The following is a 20,181-nucleotide window of genomic DNA, read 5'->3' as shown; positions in this document are numbered from 1 at the left end:
ATTCGACAAGTAAAAACAAGGAAAAAATGCCATGTGAAAAAATGTCGAAATCGGCACCGTTTTCGAGTGACAGGCATGCGAAAATCGCCTCACACCATGTGTAAAGCACAATAACTCAAGAAGGAAGAAAGATATCAATGTCGGATTAAGAGAATACAAAGAAAGTCGTGCCTGATGAATACAATGGTGCAGCAATTGAGGCCCAGTGTAAATTGCGCAAGGAGACTCTCAAAGAAAGTGGGGAATCCCCTGATGGAAAATACAGGAAATTTACTACTATTTTCTACATAATGTTGAGTTCGGAATGTAGGCAGTAAAAATTACGACGTATGTCCACATGTCCTACTAATGCTGGGACACCGTCCCACACTCGGGAAATAGGAAATTCACCCGAAAATGACACTATGCCGTCAGATTACGCTGAGATTGATTTCAGCTAATTGATACAGAAAGCCCCACTAGAGGCGCTGTGGGAGTGTAGGTCACCTGTTACGTATTAGTGTTGGTGGATACTACGTAGAGAGTGTAGTCGACCGTTGTTCTTCCTGTCTGTTCTGCGTGTCGCAGCGTAGGGTTTAGTCTGGCGTGTGTGTGTGGTTGAATTGCTCCAAGGAATATGAAGCATGGCGTTCGTATCACGAACGTTTTCCCCATAGGCGGTTACCAGCACATGCACTCTTTCAAAGACTTGATGCTCGACTGCGTGAAACTGGATCTCTACTACCCCGTAGGTGGGATTGTAGAAGACCCCGCACTGTGCGCACTGTGCAAATTGAAGAGGACGTGTTGGACGCGATACGAGACCGTCCTGACACCAGCACACGTGTCATTGCTCGTACGCAACAATCCCACCATAGCAATATGTTCCGCGTTATTCAGGAGGAGGGATTGCACCCATACCAATTGCATAAGGTGCACTACATACTGCCCACGGACTTTCCCCTACGCATGGATTTCTGCCAATGGTACGTGCAACAAACTCTTGCCATTCCAGATTTCCCAACAAGAGTTTTGTGGACCGATGACGCAATGTTCACCAGAGACGGCATGTTCAATAGCCACAACAGCCACGTCTGGGATATGGACAATCCGAATGCAATCATTGTGCGCCATCATCAACATAGGTTCGCAGTGAATGTGTGGTGTTGCTTAGTAGGTGACCACTTGATAGGCCCGTACATTTTGCCCTCTACTTTGTGTGTTGGGAATAATCGGGTGTTTCTACATGACGTATTACCTGAACTTTTGGTAAACGTGCCACTGGCAGGTAGACAACGTATCTGGTTTCACCCCGCGGCGCCCCCGCACAATTCGACCGGGGAGCCAGGGCCTTACTCAACGATATTTACGGCGATCGTTGGATTGGCAAGGGTGGACCTTTACCGTGGCCACCTCGTTCCCCCGACCTCACACCACTGGATTTCTCTGTGTGGGGAGAAATGAAAAGGCTCGTGTATGGAACCCATGTGGAAAGTGCTGAGGATCTCGTTGCTCGTGTAAGTGCCGCTGCTGGGACAATTGTTGACAGGCCAAAGGTATTTTCGCTTACCAGACAATCAGTGCTTCGCCGATGCCATCTTTGTCTTCAAGTCAATGGCGGACTTTTTCAACAAAGTCTCTGAGTATACCGGTCTTTGTGAGCCCCTAACAGCATAGCATAGTGTCCTTTAGTGAAAGGTGCGAGTGAAGATGCTGGAGATCGCTGTACTTCATACCATCGATCTGCATGTGCGGAGGTTGTGCGCTTCTCAGTGGAATCCCTTCAAGATGTGCTGTGTCCGGAAATGTTACATGCCATTGTGTGCGTTTTCTCGCCATTCTCCTTCTTCATTCCTTCGAGGATTACCCTCTTTCTTTCTGGAGCTCTCTTGTAGTATGTACAGCCTGACGACATGTGGCCATTGTTTAACTTTTGTTTTTTGTACTGCAAAGTAGTGTGTCAACATTAAGGGATTGAAAACGTTTTTTTTGGTGTTTTCTCGTATTTTTTCCATTTGGAATTGTGTCCCAGCAGTACTGGGACATGCAACAAATTGGTTTCTTTTCTTCTTCGTACCGCAATGTGAACCGTGTACAACAGGAAATTTGCAGTTATTTTCCTATTTCCCGAGTGTGGGACGGTGTCCCAGCAGTAGTTAGACATGTGGACATACGTCGTAATTTTTTACTGCCTACATTCCGATCTCAACATTATGTAGAAAATAGTAGTAAATTTCCTGTATTTTCCATCAGGGGATTCCCCACTTTCTTTGAGAGTCCCCTTGCGCAATTTACACTGGGCCTCAATTGCTGCACCATTGTATTCGTCAGGTACAATTTTGTTTGTATTATTTTATTCCGACATTGATATCTTTCTTCCTTCTTGAGTTATTGTGCTATAAACATGGTGTGAGGCGATTTTCGCACGCCTGTCACTCGAAAACGGTGCCGATTTCAACATTTTTTCACATGGCATTTTTTCCTTGTTTTTACTTGTCGAATCACCTCCCAAGCGTTGTAAACGGAATTTTGCACCACCCTGAAACACACACACACACAGATATATTATATACATACATACATATATATATACAGGGTGTTTCTAAAGGTCGTTTACAACACTTGGGAGGTGATTCCTCACACGAAAACAAGCAAAAAGTCTAAGTTCCATTTTTACGACTGAGGCTTCGTTTCCGAGATAGGAGCCTCGCAAAAGGTGACAAAGTGAACGTCACACCTGACTGGGACGAATACTATAACAGATAGAGAGGCGGTTCCAAGGGAATCATAAAGGAATCGTATGTGCTGAGTCCGGAAGTCACTATGAAAAGTTCACTGCACGCATGCGCAATGGAGTCCTCAAAGGAATTGGGGATTTCCAGCAAGAACAATACATGGAAAGGGTGTGTAACGCAGCAAGAAGGACCGTGACAATGAGAAATGCGTTCAAGACAACACATCCCGACCTCAAACATCAAAACATGAGCACCGAACACAAAATCCGAAAAGTTGAGCACGGTTGCATACCCCAGTTACACGCGAGGAATGAACGAATCATGTCATGTGGCATACGGGAGACACATTACTCCACCAGGAGGAGGGAAAGAAAAACACAATATCAGATGATTGTGACAACGTGTATTTTTACACGCGACAACTACGTAATATCCCCCCCCACACACACACACAACAAACTACAAATGCTACAATGTCTTATGCACAGACAGTGCGTGTCACTGTACACCAACTGAAGATGTCACTTTCACCACACAAAGGGGGTGGGGAGCAATACCAAAAGTGTTCGCACGCGATCACTGTGACGTAAAAGAGACCAGTTTTGGTAGCGCTGCACAGGCAAGTCTGGCTCTCGTAGTCTACGTTTGACCTTCATGACTGCTGTTCCCGCGAGAGGAGCTCGAAGGGTTGGTTCTCTCCGGCAGTCGTTCCAGTCGTGTTGCAGGTGCTGGGATATGATCAGCAGTTCGCTCTAGGTTGTCATACGCATTGAAGAGTACTAGTATGTTGTATTGAAAGAAGTTGACGTGGTGGAGTGGGCAAGTCAAGTATCGCAACAATTGGTCTGTGGTGTTCGTACGGTGATACGGCCAATTTGTGCAGTGTGCCAGTGTTAAACAAAAACAATACTTTGCAGTTCCAGCTCCCTATTACACAGATGGCTGCGTATACGACCCAGCAGCTAGCAGACATGCATCTCAAGTATGGGGAGCACGTGGTAATAGCCGTGAGGCAAGGCGTCTTTATGGAGAACGCTTTCCACATAGACGTTTACCGTTTCACACCTTCTTTCAGGTAGTGGACAGTCGACTGCGTGAAACAGGGTCAGTATTACCACCGCGGCAAGAAGTTGGAAGACCCCGAAGTGTACGCACACATCAGTTTGCAGAAGATGTGTTAATAGCGGTCGCAGAACATCCTGGCACCAGTACGCGAGTGCTCGCTCGGGCACGAAACACGTCTCATGTGAATGTTTGGCGAGTGTTGTCAGAGGAAGGAATGCACCCTTTTAAACTGCAGAAAGTACAAGAACTGTTACCTCGTGACTTTCGCCCTCGTATGGAGTTTTGCCAATGGTTGTTGCATCAGCTGGACACAAACCCTCACTTCGGGGCAAACGTATTGTGGACAGATGAAGCCATTTTCACCAGGATGGATGTCTTCAATAGTAGAAACAGTCATGTATGGGACTTTGACAACCCACATGCACTTTTTGTGGCCCATCACCAGCACAGGTTTTCAGTGAATGTGTGGTGCGGGATAGTACATGATCATTTAATTGGACCATACATTCTCCCTGTTCGCCTGAATGGTCGCACGTATCATGCATTTCTTAGTGGTTCTGCCTGAACTGTTGGAGACCGTACCTCTGGCACTGCGGCAAGAAATGTGGTACCAACACGATGGTGCACCAGCTCATTTCGATTGTAATGTACGACATTTCCTGCATGACGTGTATCGCAATAGGTTCATTGGTAGAGATGAGCCTGTGCCTTGGCCACCGAGGTCGTCAGATCTCAACCCTCTCGATTTTTTCTTCTGGGGAGAAATGAAAACCCTCGTATACGACACACCTGTCACATCAGCTGAGGACCTCGTTGCTCGCATCAACGTCGCCGCCGCGGCGGTAGCAGATACACCTGGCTTGTTTGCTCGTACTCGACAATCCTTGATTCGTCGCTGTCATCTCTGCGTAGAAGTAAACGGCAGACATTTTGGAAACCGTCTGTGATTATTGCCCTCGGCAAATCTCAGTGAGAACACTTTTGGTATTGCTCCCCACCCCCTTTGTGTGGTGAAAGTGACATCTTCAGTTGGTGTACAGTGACACGCACTGTCTGTGCATAAGACATTGTAGCATTTGTAGTTTGTTGTGTGTGTGGGGGGGGGGGGATATTACGTAGTTGTCGCGTGTAAAAATACACGTTGTCACAATCATCTGATATTGTGTTTTTCTTTCCCTCCTCCTGGTGGAGTAATGTGTCTCCCGTATGCCACATGACATGATTCGTTCATTCCTCGCGTGTAACTGGGGTATGCAACCGTGCTCAACTTTTCGGATTTTGTGTTCGGTGCTCATGTTTTGATGTTTGAGGTCGGGATGTGTTGTCTTGAACGCATTTCTCATTGTCACGGTCCTTCTTGCTGCGTTACATACCCTTTCCATGTATTGTTCTTGCTGGAAATCCCCAATTCCTTTGAGGACTCCATTGCGCATGCGTGCAGTGAACTTTTCATAGTGACTTCCGGACTGAGCACATACGATTCCTTTATGATTCCCTTGGAACCGCCTCTCTATCTGTTATAGTATTCGTCCCAGTCAGATGTGACGTTCACTTTGTCACCTTTTGCGAGGCTCCTATCTCGGAAACGAAGCCTCAGTCGTAAAAATGGAACTTAGACTTTTTGCTTGTTTTCGTGTGAGGAATCACCTCCCAAGCGTTGTAAACGACCTTTAGAAACACCCTGTATATATATATATATATATATATATATATATATATATCATCCTCATCTTTGCAATTAGCCAAAGGTGGCAGAAAAGCAAATTAAAATAAACCAAATCAATCAATCAATTATGGACACATTTTAGAATGAATAGCTAATCTTGAATTTCAGTCTGCCCATTTTTTGTCTTGGTCAGTTTATAAATATTGTGAATGCTTCTTACAACATCGCAAGTATCATTAATGTTTTGGATTTTGCTCAGGCAAGATTCCCAAGTTGTTGTTTTCAAGTAGTCTCTCTTAACAAGGAACGCTAGTGGCAACCCTGCCATGCACCCCTGATAGTTATGTCAGAGCAAGCGTTTGCTGTGTTGGGTTGCATATGTACAGGATAGATTTTAAGCGCTTATAGCTCAGAAACTAAGTGCTTTCGAGGTAAATTTCATAGGGAAAAGTTACTTGTTTTTATGATATCTACCAGCACCCAAGCATGGTTGAAAGAGTTTTGCGACACCCTGTATATAATCTGATTGACATGAAACAAAACTATATTTTCAGATGCTGACTGACTAAAAATCAATCTGAAGGGAGGTGAATGTCTTATACACAAAAACCTTGCGGTGTATTTTATTTAACCTGGAAGTAAAAATATAAATTAGCACATTGCATTTTCCCTTTGCTTCGGTACTTTAAACCACCAATGAACAGATTTAATCAATTTTTTCAACTAGTGTCTTGTAATTTATGAAAAAAAATCAAGGTTTCATTTTAAGAGCAAAAGTAATTTTAAGTCATTTTTTTGAAATTTTGAGGTCATTTTTTAATGATTTCAAGGTCATTCTATAGGTAAACAACTTCCGAGCTCTAGTTATCACAAATACAACGTTTGTGACATTACCACCTCTCCTCTCCTATGATATATTATTTTAAAAGTATTACTGAAACATTATGGAACAATGAAATCTCTAAAATGACTCGGTTTAATCCTTATACTCTGAACTTGTATTGTAGACAGTTTTGAGAAAAGAAAAAGAAAACTAAAAGCAATGTAGAGCGTAGCATAGAGCCTGCAACATGGGGAAAATTAGTTTTCCATCCACCATCTTAATATACATTGTCCAATTTGCTCACAAGTTTTCTAGCTGCAGAAATAATTTTACCTAAATGATTCCAAATTTACAGCAGATATAATGGCCACTAAATAGATGACTTAGCCCTCTGCCCATCCACCGTAACTCATGCACCATATTTTGATAATTTTATTGTCAAATTATAGTGCAAGTACAAATGCTTTTGTAAGTTTCATGCACAAAACTCAAAACTGTAGTCCATTCCAAGGTTTTAAAATGTCAAAAATGAACAAAATATGAAAGTATACAAGTACACTGAATTTACTTGAGTACCCTACACCCTTAAAAAAAATAACCAAAATTGAGGTAGATCATGAAAATGCACAACTTACATGGGTGTAGAGCTCCTAATCAGGCATAAATAACATTTATCTTGCACAGGCAAGCAACCCATTATGATGAGAAATGAGAAAAATCATTTAAAGAGTGTTCCGATTTAAATTTGTCACAATTAACAACATTTCAATAAGGTGTACTCAAAGTTTATTACTTCAATTCATTGTCACAGGTGAAACTTCAATGTGCCACTATGGTTTCCCCACATAAGGAAGTGACTGATGACCAAAGTGCTATCACATTTCAAAATTATAAGCAATGCTCAACTATGCTGCATCAATCATTGCAAATGTTTTATCAAAAAAAAAATCTGATACTTTCTCTTTTTTGTTTCTTGGATATATGTTATTTTTATTTGTGTTAAAAGTCCATTTCTAGCATGACCTGAGGAACATACCCTGAAAAAACCCACTACTATGACTTGTACTACATTCATTATTTTTAATAAGCTCTGCTAAGCCTTTTCTTTACAAGTTTTCCAAAAATTGTTGACAATGATAGAACCTCACAAGTATTTAAAGCAATAATTCACAACATGTTCTGGGGAAAAAAAAAACACATTTTGACTGGGTTATTGGTGGTTTTTTCGAAGTGTGGTTTTCTGAAAAAACCCACGTGGGGGAAAAATGGGCTGGGCCAACCCTGTTAAGAGGTATACTAATGAAAAAAAAAAAAGAACTGAAAAATAGTTTGTAGTTTCAAGAAGTGACACATTAATTATTGCCACATGGGCAGACCAAATTTTGAAAATCAGGCCTTTGCCCCCACATTAACCCTTGGATGCACATTGAGGAAAGCTTTTTACTCATTATTACATGTAAAATTTCAAATTTTCAAAAACAAGCAGTGGTTCAGAAGTAGTCGCAACTTTTATAAACTTTTGTACCATCTTCGGACAACAACTATGGAAACACATGTTCATCTAACAATTGGAGGTAACCTTCTGCATTCAAAGTTCCTTCAATAAAGAATGGACCCACTACATGAGTACCTCATACACCACACTAATCCATAACTTTCGCTGAGGCAACTATTTTGGATGGGTCTAGCCAGTGTGGGTTTGTGTCTGACCAGTAATGATGGATTTATTTGTTTACCTCCCCATTGATGTAGAAGACCACTTCATCACTAAAGAGCAGATGATCTGTGAAACAAGGGTTCATCTGAAATTCCATCGTTCCCCACTCAGCAAATTCCACTTGATGAACTGTTGTTGCAATTGGATTTTGTATGGATGCCATTTATGCAGTCAAAATCCTCGTTATTGATGTCTGCTAATCCCACATTCCTGTGACGGTTGATGGGTGCTACGTTGAGGACTCTTTGCAAATGATGCAAGAACAACACTTGAAGTTGGTTCATCTGTAGCTGTCTCTGGTTGTCCCACTTCAGTTTATCGGCAACTGTGCTGGTTTCCCAAAATTTAATGATCAACTTCGCCACAGCATTTTGTGTGATTGGTCGTCTGTCAGGGTGATGTTATTTGAAATCGTCCACAACAGCATGACAGGATTGCTCACCAGACATCAAGATGATCCCAACATGTTCTTCTAGCATTAATTTCAAAGTCTTATAAGCCACTTGGAGCAAGACAAGTAGGGTTCAAACAAGTGCCCTTCAGAGGCTCTGTCGACAAATTTATGTCTTAATCAGGCTTAGGATTATATTTACACAAAAATGAATCATAGCAATGTGTTTCTCTTGAAATTCTATCCCCCGTTCCCATTTAAAATACTGAAGTTGAATTCAAGATGGCCACCATTTTGGTCACATAGCTTATCTCTGTATCATGTTTGGGTCTGTTTTATTCCCGTTTCACCATCTGTAAATGTTTTTGATGGGTGTTTCTGTACTTATGGACCACCCTGTATATTATTTACATTATGTAGTCTTTGTAGTGTAGTGTGTTGCAACAATTTTTATACTTGCAGCTGTTTATACTGTTCTCATTGCTGTCACATCATGCAACTTTAGATTTACTTTTTTCCATCATTAGTGTTTTTTTTCTCTCTTATTACATAAGTGTAATGTCTAACTTTCACACGCTAGAGTCTAATTCTGATAGGAGTTATTGATAATCCCCCATTTAACCGGCCTGCACACACCAAGAAAATTTATATCAAATGTGCACTATCTTTAATATTTCTTCCACTCTAAACATTTAAACTGTAGATATTTCTACACTTGATTTGCCCTTATAAAACAGGGTCTCTATCAGTCTGGATAACCTGGAAAGGAAGTCAAGGAATTTACTTCTGAAAATGTCAAGGAAATTTACTGAGTTTCTGGTAAAAATACGATTTTTGAAGTAGTGCATTAAAACTAGGTTTTTGAATAAAGAAAGGCCAATGGAGAACATTTAAATTTGATATAGTGAAGGTTGTCAGTAGTTATAGTAAAAGTTGCATATTTAATACTCTAGTAAAAGGGGTCATATTTTGAATTAATTCAAGTAGAAATTACTACAGTACAGTGCTATTGGCATTTGTCATGTTCTTGTTGCAAATTTTGGGTTGTGTTTGATTGATGTTAGGATAATACATATGTTAGTAATTTTTTCTTCAATTGTGTATTATTTATGCTATAATTATGATTTTTCATATAAAAAAATCTTTATTTACCATTACCGTGGTGGCCGCGGTGACTCAGTCGGTAATGCGTCTGACTACCATGCTAAAGGTCCCGGGTTCGATCCCAGGCTGGTTCAAATCCGGGAACTTTTCTAACGATGGAAGCGGCCCTGGTGCCCACCCAGCATCGAATAACATGGGTACCTGGGGGAAACCCTGGGGGGTAAAGGCGGTCAGGGGCATGATGCTGATCACATCACCCCCACTCACGACCAGATCAAGAAAGTGTGGGGCGTTACCCTCACACCCCCTATACGCCTTCATGGCGTGGTGCTATGCACAGGGGAGCACTTTACCTTTTTTTTACCTTTTGTTTACCATTACTCAAAATGTGGCAAGTAATGTGTAAAAGCTCACCCCTGATGCTCTTATCCAACAGTTAGTTTCTGTTCAACTTCCCTTCTTGTAATTACTTTTAACATGTAAAGTAAATATTCTAGAAACTTGTTTGTGTGGGATTCTAAATGCATTCAATTTGTGAAATCCTAAAGTGACACATATTGCTTCGGTGTGAAATCTCCCTAATTATTTGAATCCATGTAGTTGTAGGAAGTATATTATCTATCTTTTATAAATCAATGTAATTTAAGGAGGCTGCAGAAAAAGCAAAGGTTGGTATCAAGTTCATTGATGACCAGAAGGTGGAAGTTTTCTATTGCCGGCTGGAAGAGAAGGAGCCAAGTCAACAGCAGGTGATAGATATCTCTGTCCCAGATGATGTGATGGACGAATTGAGAAGCCATTCTAGTCAGGATATATGTTCATATGAGTATGTTTTTCTTGGCCATTTTTATTCTCTTGAATATTATTGATTATTGTGGATGTAAAATGTAAAAATGTAGATTGTGTGAATGTTCTGCCTGTCCACTGACCTTCTTTGTCAGGAATGAGGCAACCAGTTGCATTATCTGTTTCGGATATTTCCATAGCTGGCATACAATCTTAATTGAACATTATCAAAGTATCTGCCAACTGGAAATTCTGCATGAATGTTCTTTGTTGATGTGAACAAATTGCAAAACCATGATTTAGGACAACGAAGCATTCATAAAAGTTCAGATGGCTGTTTATCACAGATGTTTTGCTCCAAGTTTTACCCATAAGCAGATGCCAGTTAAAATATATTTTGGTGATACTTATGGTGGAAAACAAAACAGAACACACAACAAAGCTTATTTTGTCAATATTATTTGCAGAGTAGTGTATCTACAGTATGTAGAAGGCACAGCAAGTGATATGATGGCACCACTTCTAATTTTCCCAATGCTGTAAGCCAGGAACTGACTGCTTTATGACTGAAATTTTTCTTGGCTCCATGTAAAGCAATGGCTTGGTGCAAAACTTTTCTTCAGCAATAAGTATTATAATGTAATGCAAAATTTGCAAATTCCCATTCTAGCTTCAAATCTATCAAACTTATTAGAGCTGTAAGTTCATTTACTGACACTTTTTGAATTGTGTTCTTAAAGGGAGGGTTTAAAGGAAATTTGTCATGTGGTAATTCACATGGATGAAATTTTGCAAAAAATATGTGACCATATTTAATGGAAGATTCACTATTGCACTTGAAATAAACAATATACAGGGTGATTATAAAGTCTCTATACATTTTAGCGATATCGTTACAAGATACATTTCTCTTGCATGCTATGTGAAGCAGTGGTAATCATAGGAGAAGAAAACAAACATTGTTTGTGTTCGTCTGCATGGAAAGACACATGAACAGGTGTGGACGGACTTCACTCAGAATTTCAGAAAACCAGGCCCCACCAGGTTGGCTATTAAGAACCTGGTCAACAAATTCAAGCCAATAGGTAGTGTTGTGGATGAAGAATGTCCTGGGAGACCAGCCATAACACTACAAATTATGTACAGTGTACAGGACACGATAACATGTAGTCTCACCGCATCAACCAGGAGACTCAGTATTCATAATCCCATCACCTACCAACTGTGGCTCATAGCACGGTGGATTGGGTCACACCAAGCTTCTTACTATGCACCAACAGGATGGGGCAACACCCCATTTTGCCATCATCGTGCATGATCACCTAAATGAAGTTTTCACCGGTAGATGGATTGGTTGTGCCTCGCAATGGGGCATTACCTCTCCCCTTCGACCTGACCTCCTTCGACTTTTTCATCGATGGGTTTATCAAGTCTAAGTTGTACGTGGTGAAGATCCACAGCATTGCCCAGTTGAAACAACACATTCCAGCCGCAGTTGCTGAGATTATGCCAGCTATGTTGGAGAAGGTGTTTTGGAGTATGGTGGATCGCTGGCATCTGTGCCTACACTTGAGGGGTAGCCACATTGAGTTATACTGATTTTGTGTCCTACTGTGATATATGTTTCAGTACATATTGTATTTTGTGCAATAAATCCTGTTCATGCAGAAATGTATAGTGACTTTATAATCACCCTGTATTGTCTTTAACTTCTGGTTATATTCATTAGTATCATTTTTCATGTTCTTAATTTATTTAATTATTTTAATTTATTATTTAAATTATCCATGTGCCATTGTAAATTCTGAATTAATAATGATAATACTATTTAATTTTTATTACAAAAATAGTTATTTTTTTAGCCTTGAATTTTTAGAAAATTCACCTTGAAAACCTGGAATTATACCTGAATTTTAAATGCATCATAAGAATACCCATCCTAGTTTACCCTTTACATATCCGATATGTTAGAATAGGTGAAGGGTAAGGTACACAGTGGATAATGTCCAGTTAGACAAGTATCCATAACATGTGCCAACACATGAGGACATTTTCCCTCGATAAAGTTTTAAGTGATTCAGTATGATGTGTGTAGAAACCTCATGGAGAAAAGTAAGCAGTCTTGCATTGAAATCAGGCAACAACACAAAACACCACACAACATGAAGTTAAAGTTCTCTGTTGTCAAGCTAAAAAAAAGGAAGAATAAAAATAAAAATTCAATAAGATGCGCGAACTGAACTGAATACCAGTTGGAATAACCCTTCACTCTAAGGGAAAAGGGCCTACATATCAGACATGCATGCCATTATAACCCCCGGACTAAACCTAGCCACCCTCATCCTTTGCCTTCCCGAAATTCACCCACCAACCATGCAGTAAACACTGCCTAAAGTACTTTTCTCATTGACGCCTGTCACCTATCACTTCTTTCTGGCTGCACTGATGTCATCTGTTTTTTTTCTGTGAACATGCAGCCAGGCTGTGAAATAATTAACTTTTCTTTGCGTGTTTGGTGTTTACTGTCTCCTACTTTATATATTAAAGACAATAGGGCAAGAGTGACGTAGGCAAGACCCTTGCTCAGCATAAAATATATGTGCTCCAACTTGGCAGGAGCATTGCGTCAACTTGGGGCTCATGCACCTCTGAGTATGAAAAAACAAGATACAATGTCTCAGTCCTCTCATTGCTCTACTCTGTCGTCAATCATAAGTGTGCAAGTGAACTGTATCAACCTGGGAGAGAGAGAACTCGAATTACGGCCGAGCAAGGTGAGTGAGTGGTAATTGTCTTACCGGTTACAATCTCTCTCAAATATCCAGCCTAGTATTAAAATGTGTGGAACGAGACGACTGTCTTTTCATTAACGATTTACCTATCTCCTGGTACAGTCTCTATCATCCCGAGATAATAGGTGTGAACAAAGCTGAAGGCTGGAAATGAACACGTTCTCTATGCCTCTAGCCAGCGACTATATTTCAAGGGGATGAGAGATTAAATATTTTTGTTATCCACTCTTCTGGCTCTTTTGCCCATTCTATTCCCATGTTTATATTTGCATATACAGTGGGTCCAATTCCTTGCGAGGCCGAGGGATCGTGAGAAGTGTGGCGGGCGCCGCTAGTGGAGATGCTGATATTTTTGACCAGTAACGTCCCGCTTATTTTTATGGACATATCTTTAGCATGCAGATAACTACTAACTAACTCTCTAGCCGCCTTGAACCCGAAGGTTCGTGGCTGCAGCAACACAGGCCTTCCATCTGTCCCTATCCTGACAAGATCTATATACTCTTTTCCATCCCTGCCAATTTCCTTTAGGTCCATCTCAACACTTCGTCTTGCCCTTCCTACAGGTCTCCTACCATCAGGTTTCCCAACAAGAATTCTGTAAACTCTTCTTTCCTCTCCCATTCGTGCCACATGGCCTTCCCACCTAAGTCTTCTTGAGTTAATCATTCTAATAATATCTGGACATGTACTTCTAAATTATGTAACCTTCTCCACTCACCCGTCTCCTCATCCCTTTTAGGCCCAAATATTTTCCTAAGGATCTTATTTTCAAATACTCTCAATTTATGTTCCTCTTCCAATGTAAGAGACCAAGTTTCGCATCCATATAATATTACAGGCAAAATTACTGTTTTGTATATTTTAACTTTTAGTTTCTTAGATATTAAACGAGAAGACAAAAGTTTATGAAGAGAGACAAAACATGCATTTCCTGAATTAAGCCTACTTTTTATTTCCTCTTTAATATAATTTTCACATGTTAATATTACTCCTAAGTATTTGAATTTGGAAACTGGTTCAAGCGAGTTGTTATCAATAATTAGATTTTGATTATTACCTAACACTTGGTTTCGGCCTGTAAGCATATATTTAGTTTTCTCTTTGCTAACTTCCAAACCTATTTCTTTAGATGCTTTCAAAAATACTTTAGCATTCTTTTTAATTGTATATTCATCATCCCCCAGTAAGTCTACATCATCTGCATATGCTAACAGCTGAGTCACACCGTTTAATTTTAGTCCTTCGCTAGTTTCTTTAACCTTCCTAACAACGTATTTTAAGGCAAAATTAAGGAGAAATGGAGATGATTAATCTTTTTTGTTTTAACCCATCATGAATTGTAAATTTGTCAGACATATCCACACAAATTTTACTTTCTGTTTCACAGGTGCATATTTTTATCATATTAACAAGCTTCTTAGGTATTCCAAACTTGACTAATATATTATATAATTTATCAATTTTGACCGATTCGTGTGTTTTTTTAAAATCAATGAATAGCTGATGGATATTTTGATTATATTCCCACCTTTTCTCAAGTGTGTGTCTGATGTGAAGAATTTGATCTGTTACATTTAAATCCACATTGATAATCACCTATAATTTCATTAGCATATGGAGTTAGTCTTGCTAAAAGAATGTTAGATAATATTTTATATAGCATATTGGTTACGTGTGTGTTACTCATGATCTATAAATAAAAATATTTTATATGTTGTTGAAAGTAGAGAAATTCCACGGTAATTATTGCAGTTCATTTTATCACCTTTTTTAAACACAGGAACAATTATGGATTCTTTCCACTGTTGAGGGATTTCTTCTTTATTCTATAGTAAACAAATTAATTTATGAATTTGAGATTTTAAAGAATTCCCACCATATTTAGTTAATCCAGCTGGTATTAAATCAATGCCAGGTGATTTGTTATTCTTTAGCCTTTTAATAGCATCTTTAACTTCAGTCAAGTTAGGTTCTGGAACTAAAAGTTCTGCTGTGTGTACTTCATTTACTTCTGATTTATCTCCTACATGAACATTTAAAAGGTCATTAAAGTAGTTCTTCCATCTATTTAAAATATTGCTTGGGTCAGCCAAAAAAATGCTGTTTTTATATTTTATCAAGTTTACTTTAGGTTGCCACCCCTTTCTAAATTCATTTACACCTTTATACAGGGTGTCATTTTAATGGCGCCCACGGACCACAGATTCGTATAGAGGACATCAAAACAAATAACTTTTCCCAGTAACATTTTTCTCGTTGGTGCGTCGATTCGATGCTACAGCCGTTCAAAAAAGACCGTTTTGCCGCCTGGATGCTGGCAACCCAACACAACATTTGATCGTACCTGTGACGTCATATCCTGCGGCGAAACAGCACACGGGAGGGTTGCAAGGAGCACACAAATTTTGTGAAAATGACAAACTACCAACCACATTATTAGCTGTAAAACGAAGCGAGAAACACGTCCAGTAAACCGAACATCATAGCCTACCAGTCAGAAGATCAGCAGTCATTTCAGGGGAAGGGCGAAGTGAACCAATGATATGAGAAATGGTAAAAAACGTATTCGAAATGAAATGTCAATGTCGGATTTTGTCTCAGCCTACATCTAAAATATCAACAACAATAAATTTTATTGGACTTAGAGCTTACACGTGGCTGTTTACGCCCAACTACATGTCAAATATTTGCAAATCTCGTTGCAAGGTTGATATCTACAGGTTTGTGTCCAGATGCCATGCGGTACTTTTGTGCTGATAAAGGAAGTATCCGAGGTTCAAGTTGTTACATTACGGCTAGAACACGTACAACCACAGTAACAATGTAATGATGAATCAGTAGCAAATATACTGCGCTGTTCACAGTTGCAAACTATTACATGTGTATCCGGTGCATAGATAAGCACATAGTCGTCTTAGAACTTGTATTACTACTACTTATATCCCTGTATTTTCAATCATTTTTGCCACTTGCCTCATAATGCTCTGAATATACAATATATTATCTGTTGCTTACCTTTGGAATTTTGAGTTCTTTCATTTGTATTTTGTCACCTGTTCAGTGTGTCACAGACAACTAGTATCAGAAGAACGAAGTGGATAGACTAAATTGTAGATGCCAACTTGGTAACTAGATTTGCAAATATTTGACATGGAAGCTGAGACAAAATTCGATATGACCACTTCCACTTGAATTCTATTTTCTTTCTACTATTTTTCTTTTCGTTTGTTTACTTCCTGTTAGGTTACAGAACGTGTTTTCTCGTTTTGTGTTTCGGTACATAATGTGGCTGATTGTAGCTATGTCATTTTTCACAGAGTATGTGTGTTCCTGGCAACCCTGGAATGCATCGCTTCACGACGGGATATGACGTCACAAATGCTATTAAATGTTGTGTGTGGTTGCCAGCATTCAGGCGGCAAAACAGGCTTTTTCGAACGACTGTAGCGTCGAAGCGACGCACCAACGAGAAAAATGTTAGTGAGAAAAGTTGTTTGTTTTTATGTCCTCTATACGTTTCCGTGGTCCGTGGGCGCCATTAAAATGACACCCTGTATAATTCTCTGATATTTATGTTTTTGCTGTTTGTTTCAATTTCGTTAATTTTACTTCTCAAGTAATCTCGTTTTTACTTCTCAACGTGCGGTTAACTTCTCGCTTTATTCTATTATAATTGCTTAAATTTGTATCATCAGAGTTATTTAACCACCTATGTCTAGCCTGATTTCTTATTTCTATTAGATTATGACATTCATTATCAAACCATGGCTTCCTTTTTCTCGGTTTATGGTATCCTATACTTTCTTTAGCTGCTGATTCTATTTCATTACGTATGTGCTCCCAATTCTTATTTACGTCTGTTTCATTTATATTTTCATCATCATTTAAATCCTGCAAAACATCAAATCTATTTGACAGTTTAATTTGGTAATCTTTCTTAATTCCATCATCAGCAAATTTTCCTGTGTTACATTTTAGAGCTTTTAGATTTTGTTGCTTATGATTTATCACCTAGAGTTTTTCTCTTAATTTAGCAATTACTAAATAATGGTCATTGACACAGTCAGCACCTGTATGTGAATGAACATCAATTATACTAGTATGCCTTCTCTTGTGAATGAGAATATGATCTGTCTGATTATGAGTTTTACCATCTGGAGAAGACCAGGTATATTTATGGATATCTTTATGTAAAAGTGGTTCTTTTCACAATTAAATTCTTTGTGGTTGCAAAAGTAATTAATCTTATACCATTATCATTACTTAATTCATGAAGACTTGCTTTACCAATAGTAGGTTTAAATGCCTCTTCTTTGCCAATCTGTGCATTACAATCACCTAACAGAAATTTCATATCATATGGGGAAAATTTATCAAAGACCTGTTCTAACACTGCATAAAAATCATCTTTATCGTCTGTTGGTGCATGAATGTTTATTAAAATACTTTAGCATGCAGATATTTAATATTGCAAAACAAGCACTAACCTGTGTTATAAGAGTTGTTCAAGTGATGTCCACTTACATCTTTTGATGAAATTTTGATCCACACGCAAAAGTTTGTCCTTATATTGTCTTTTAGTTCGTCGATACTATGAGGGTTATTTCGGTATACAATTTTTTAAGGTTCCCCACAAATTATAATCACACACAGTAAGATCTGGCGAACCTGAAGGCCATAAACCTCTAGAAATTATTCTGTCATCAAATACCTCTCTTATAGAATCCAAAGAATCAGCGGCAGTGTGGGCTGTGGCCGAATCTTGTTGAAAATACCCATATTTTCTCTATCTGATAACAACTGAAAAAACGGTGCAAGTTATTTGGATGTGGTACCTCTCTGAATTTATTGTGTATTCAAAAAACATAGGGCCTATTATTCTTTTTGCAGTTACAGCATGCCACATGCCAATTTTTGCATCATGCAACAGAACTTTGTATATTATTCTGGGATTTTCTGTGCTCCAGTATCGATAGTTCTGTGAAGACACATGACCACGCAAATGAAACCATGCCTCATTTGAAAAAATGAATAACTGTGGATCAACAATACCATCAACAATATTCTGCAAAACCCAATTACAGAAATTTACTCGACTCACGTTGTCAGGGGACCATAATTCTTGCACTATAGAGGCGGTACGGTTTTAATTTTAGTAGCTTAGTGGCTGTATGTGCTGATGATTTTCACACACCCACCTCCTTAGGTTAGAATCCATCGTTTTTCCTTAGGGGTTCTAAAATGTAACGATCCAGTTTCTTCGTAATGTAAGGACAAGACATCTGAATTTCTGTACAAATTGCCTACACATGTCTCGACGTGAGTCTGTTTTCATGTAAGTGTCATACATAAAAATTGTTTGTTCTAACTTGAACTTCGCAGCTGGCATTTCAATCTCCTCACTTCCACACAACACACGCACACTGCAATTACACAATGAAATAGCAAGGCAAGTAACCAAAAACCACACTCTTTCACACAGTACGAAATTAACATGCTCTTGGTTCAAGGTGTGTTCCTCACTCCATTCGCAGCTCTGTCGAGGGCACCTGTAGTCACGAAGGAAAGAACAACTCAGGCTTGGAGCTTTCAGATTGCAAACAATGCTCATGACAACCATTGACTTTTAACGATTTAGTCTGCAATGTAATCTTGATACAGTGTTGCACATTTGCGACCTCCAAACAAAATGCTTTTGAGGGTAAACTTAAGCAGGTCAAAAATGTCTGCATCTCCGCTAGCACCACCAGCCACACTTCTCCCGATCTCTCGGCCTCGCTAGGAATTGGATGCACAGTATGTATAAAATGTAATAATGTATGTTATTACTATTATTACTACTACTACTATTATATTATTATTATTATTAAATTTTGTAGAATTGCTAATTTTAAAATTGTGGTGAAATGTCACTGTCACTATATGTTAGCTATTATTACCTTAAAGTATATTTCTCTTGTATTAAATTGTAGAATTCTGCCAAGACCTGCATCTCTTAGTAATGTTCCAAAGCGGCTTCCCAGACCTTTTGCACAATCTGAAGATGACGTGTCCGGTACTGAAGGATTATCGCCTGGTGTAACATCCATGTATCATGTTTGTAAGAAAGGACGAAGTGCCCATCGTAGATCCCTCTCACGATCCATATCAATGAAGTACACCAGCATCAGAAGAAGTCAAAGATCTTTGGTAACATGCACTGAAGATGAAAATTCATTTGTGGGTAGGCATTCGAAGAAAGATAAAGAAAGATCTCTCTCCAAGGTGCACAGGACAAAAGCAATGCATGAAGTAAGAGAGAAAGGTATATCTGATGAGAGTATGGACCCAGTTTCTCCTGAGCATAGGCATGAGTTGAAAGTAGAAAGTGATAAGCAAACAAAGGAAACAAAATATGATGAGGAGAAGAAAGATATGAAAGGGGATGCAAATAAAATGAGAAGTAAGGCTGAGCATAAATTTACGACAGGTAGTAAACATTCTCAAGACAAAGAAGAACTTTTGCATCACAAGAAGAAAGCAGATTCAAAACTACTGTCACGCACTGATGGCAAGGGGCAGAGAGAAAACTTATTGAAGGATGATACATCTGTTGGTGCTATATCAGTTTCGTCAATCACAAGTTGTGGAGAATTGGCAGAGATCTGTATGAAACCAGCATACACTGCAAAGGAACGGTATCAGGTGCTGGAAGCTCGTGATCGTTTGCTGAAGCTAAGTAAGTGTTCATTCTTAACATTAAAAATGTAATTTTAAATCTGTACTGAAAAAGTAGCTATGCTCCAAGACAAGTTAACTTTGCAGTAGGTTTTTGTGTATTATTCCTCATTATATCAGGTCACAGCTGCTTCTGTGTCCATCTCACCTCACCTGCAGAGCTGTTCGTATTGCAGGGACTGAGCAATTGGGAGTGTTGGCAACATCTGAACACTTCAAAATCCAAATGTGCGTGTCAAGTATTTCTCTTCTTTCTGTGTCCTGAACCATACATTATTAAAGAGATTTCTGTCTATCAGTTGTGTTAGCTTGCTTTCATGATCGTTGAAATATTAACTGTTACATTTTTTTATATTGATTCTGAAAATTCTTCAAAACATAAGGATATATGTGTGTGTCAGAG

General features: G+C 39.1%; 1 protein-coding gene across 1 annotated transcript in view; it reads left to right on the top strand.

Annotated features, from left to right (window-relative positions):
• Positions 1-20,181, top strand: part of xmas (RRM_XMAS2 and SAC3_GANP domain-containing protein xmas) — a 97,777-nt gene that overhangs the window by 15,053 nt on the left and 62,543 nt on the right. The window contains exons 3-4 of the mRNA XM_083117963.1: positions 10,128-10,306; positions 19,034-19,779. Coding sequence (XP_082974089.1) covers positions 10,128-10,306; positions 19,034-19,779 — 925 coding nt within the window. The remainder of the gene's footprint in view (positions 1-10,127; positions 10,307-19,033; positions 19,780-20,181) is intronic.

This window comes from Lepisma saccharinum, chromosome 2 (assembly GCF_977018435.1).
Source record: "Lepisma saccharinum chromosome 2, izLepSacc3.1, whole genome shotgun sequence".
NCBI lineage: Eukaryota > Metazoa > Arthropoda > Insecta > Zygentoma > Lepismatidae > Lepisma > Lepisma saccharinum.
Note: the sequence above shows the minus strand (reverse complement) of the source record. Positions and strands in the feature narration are given on the sequence as shown.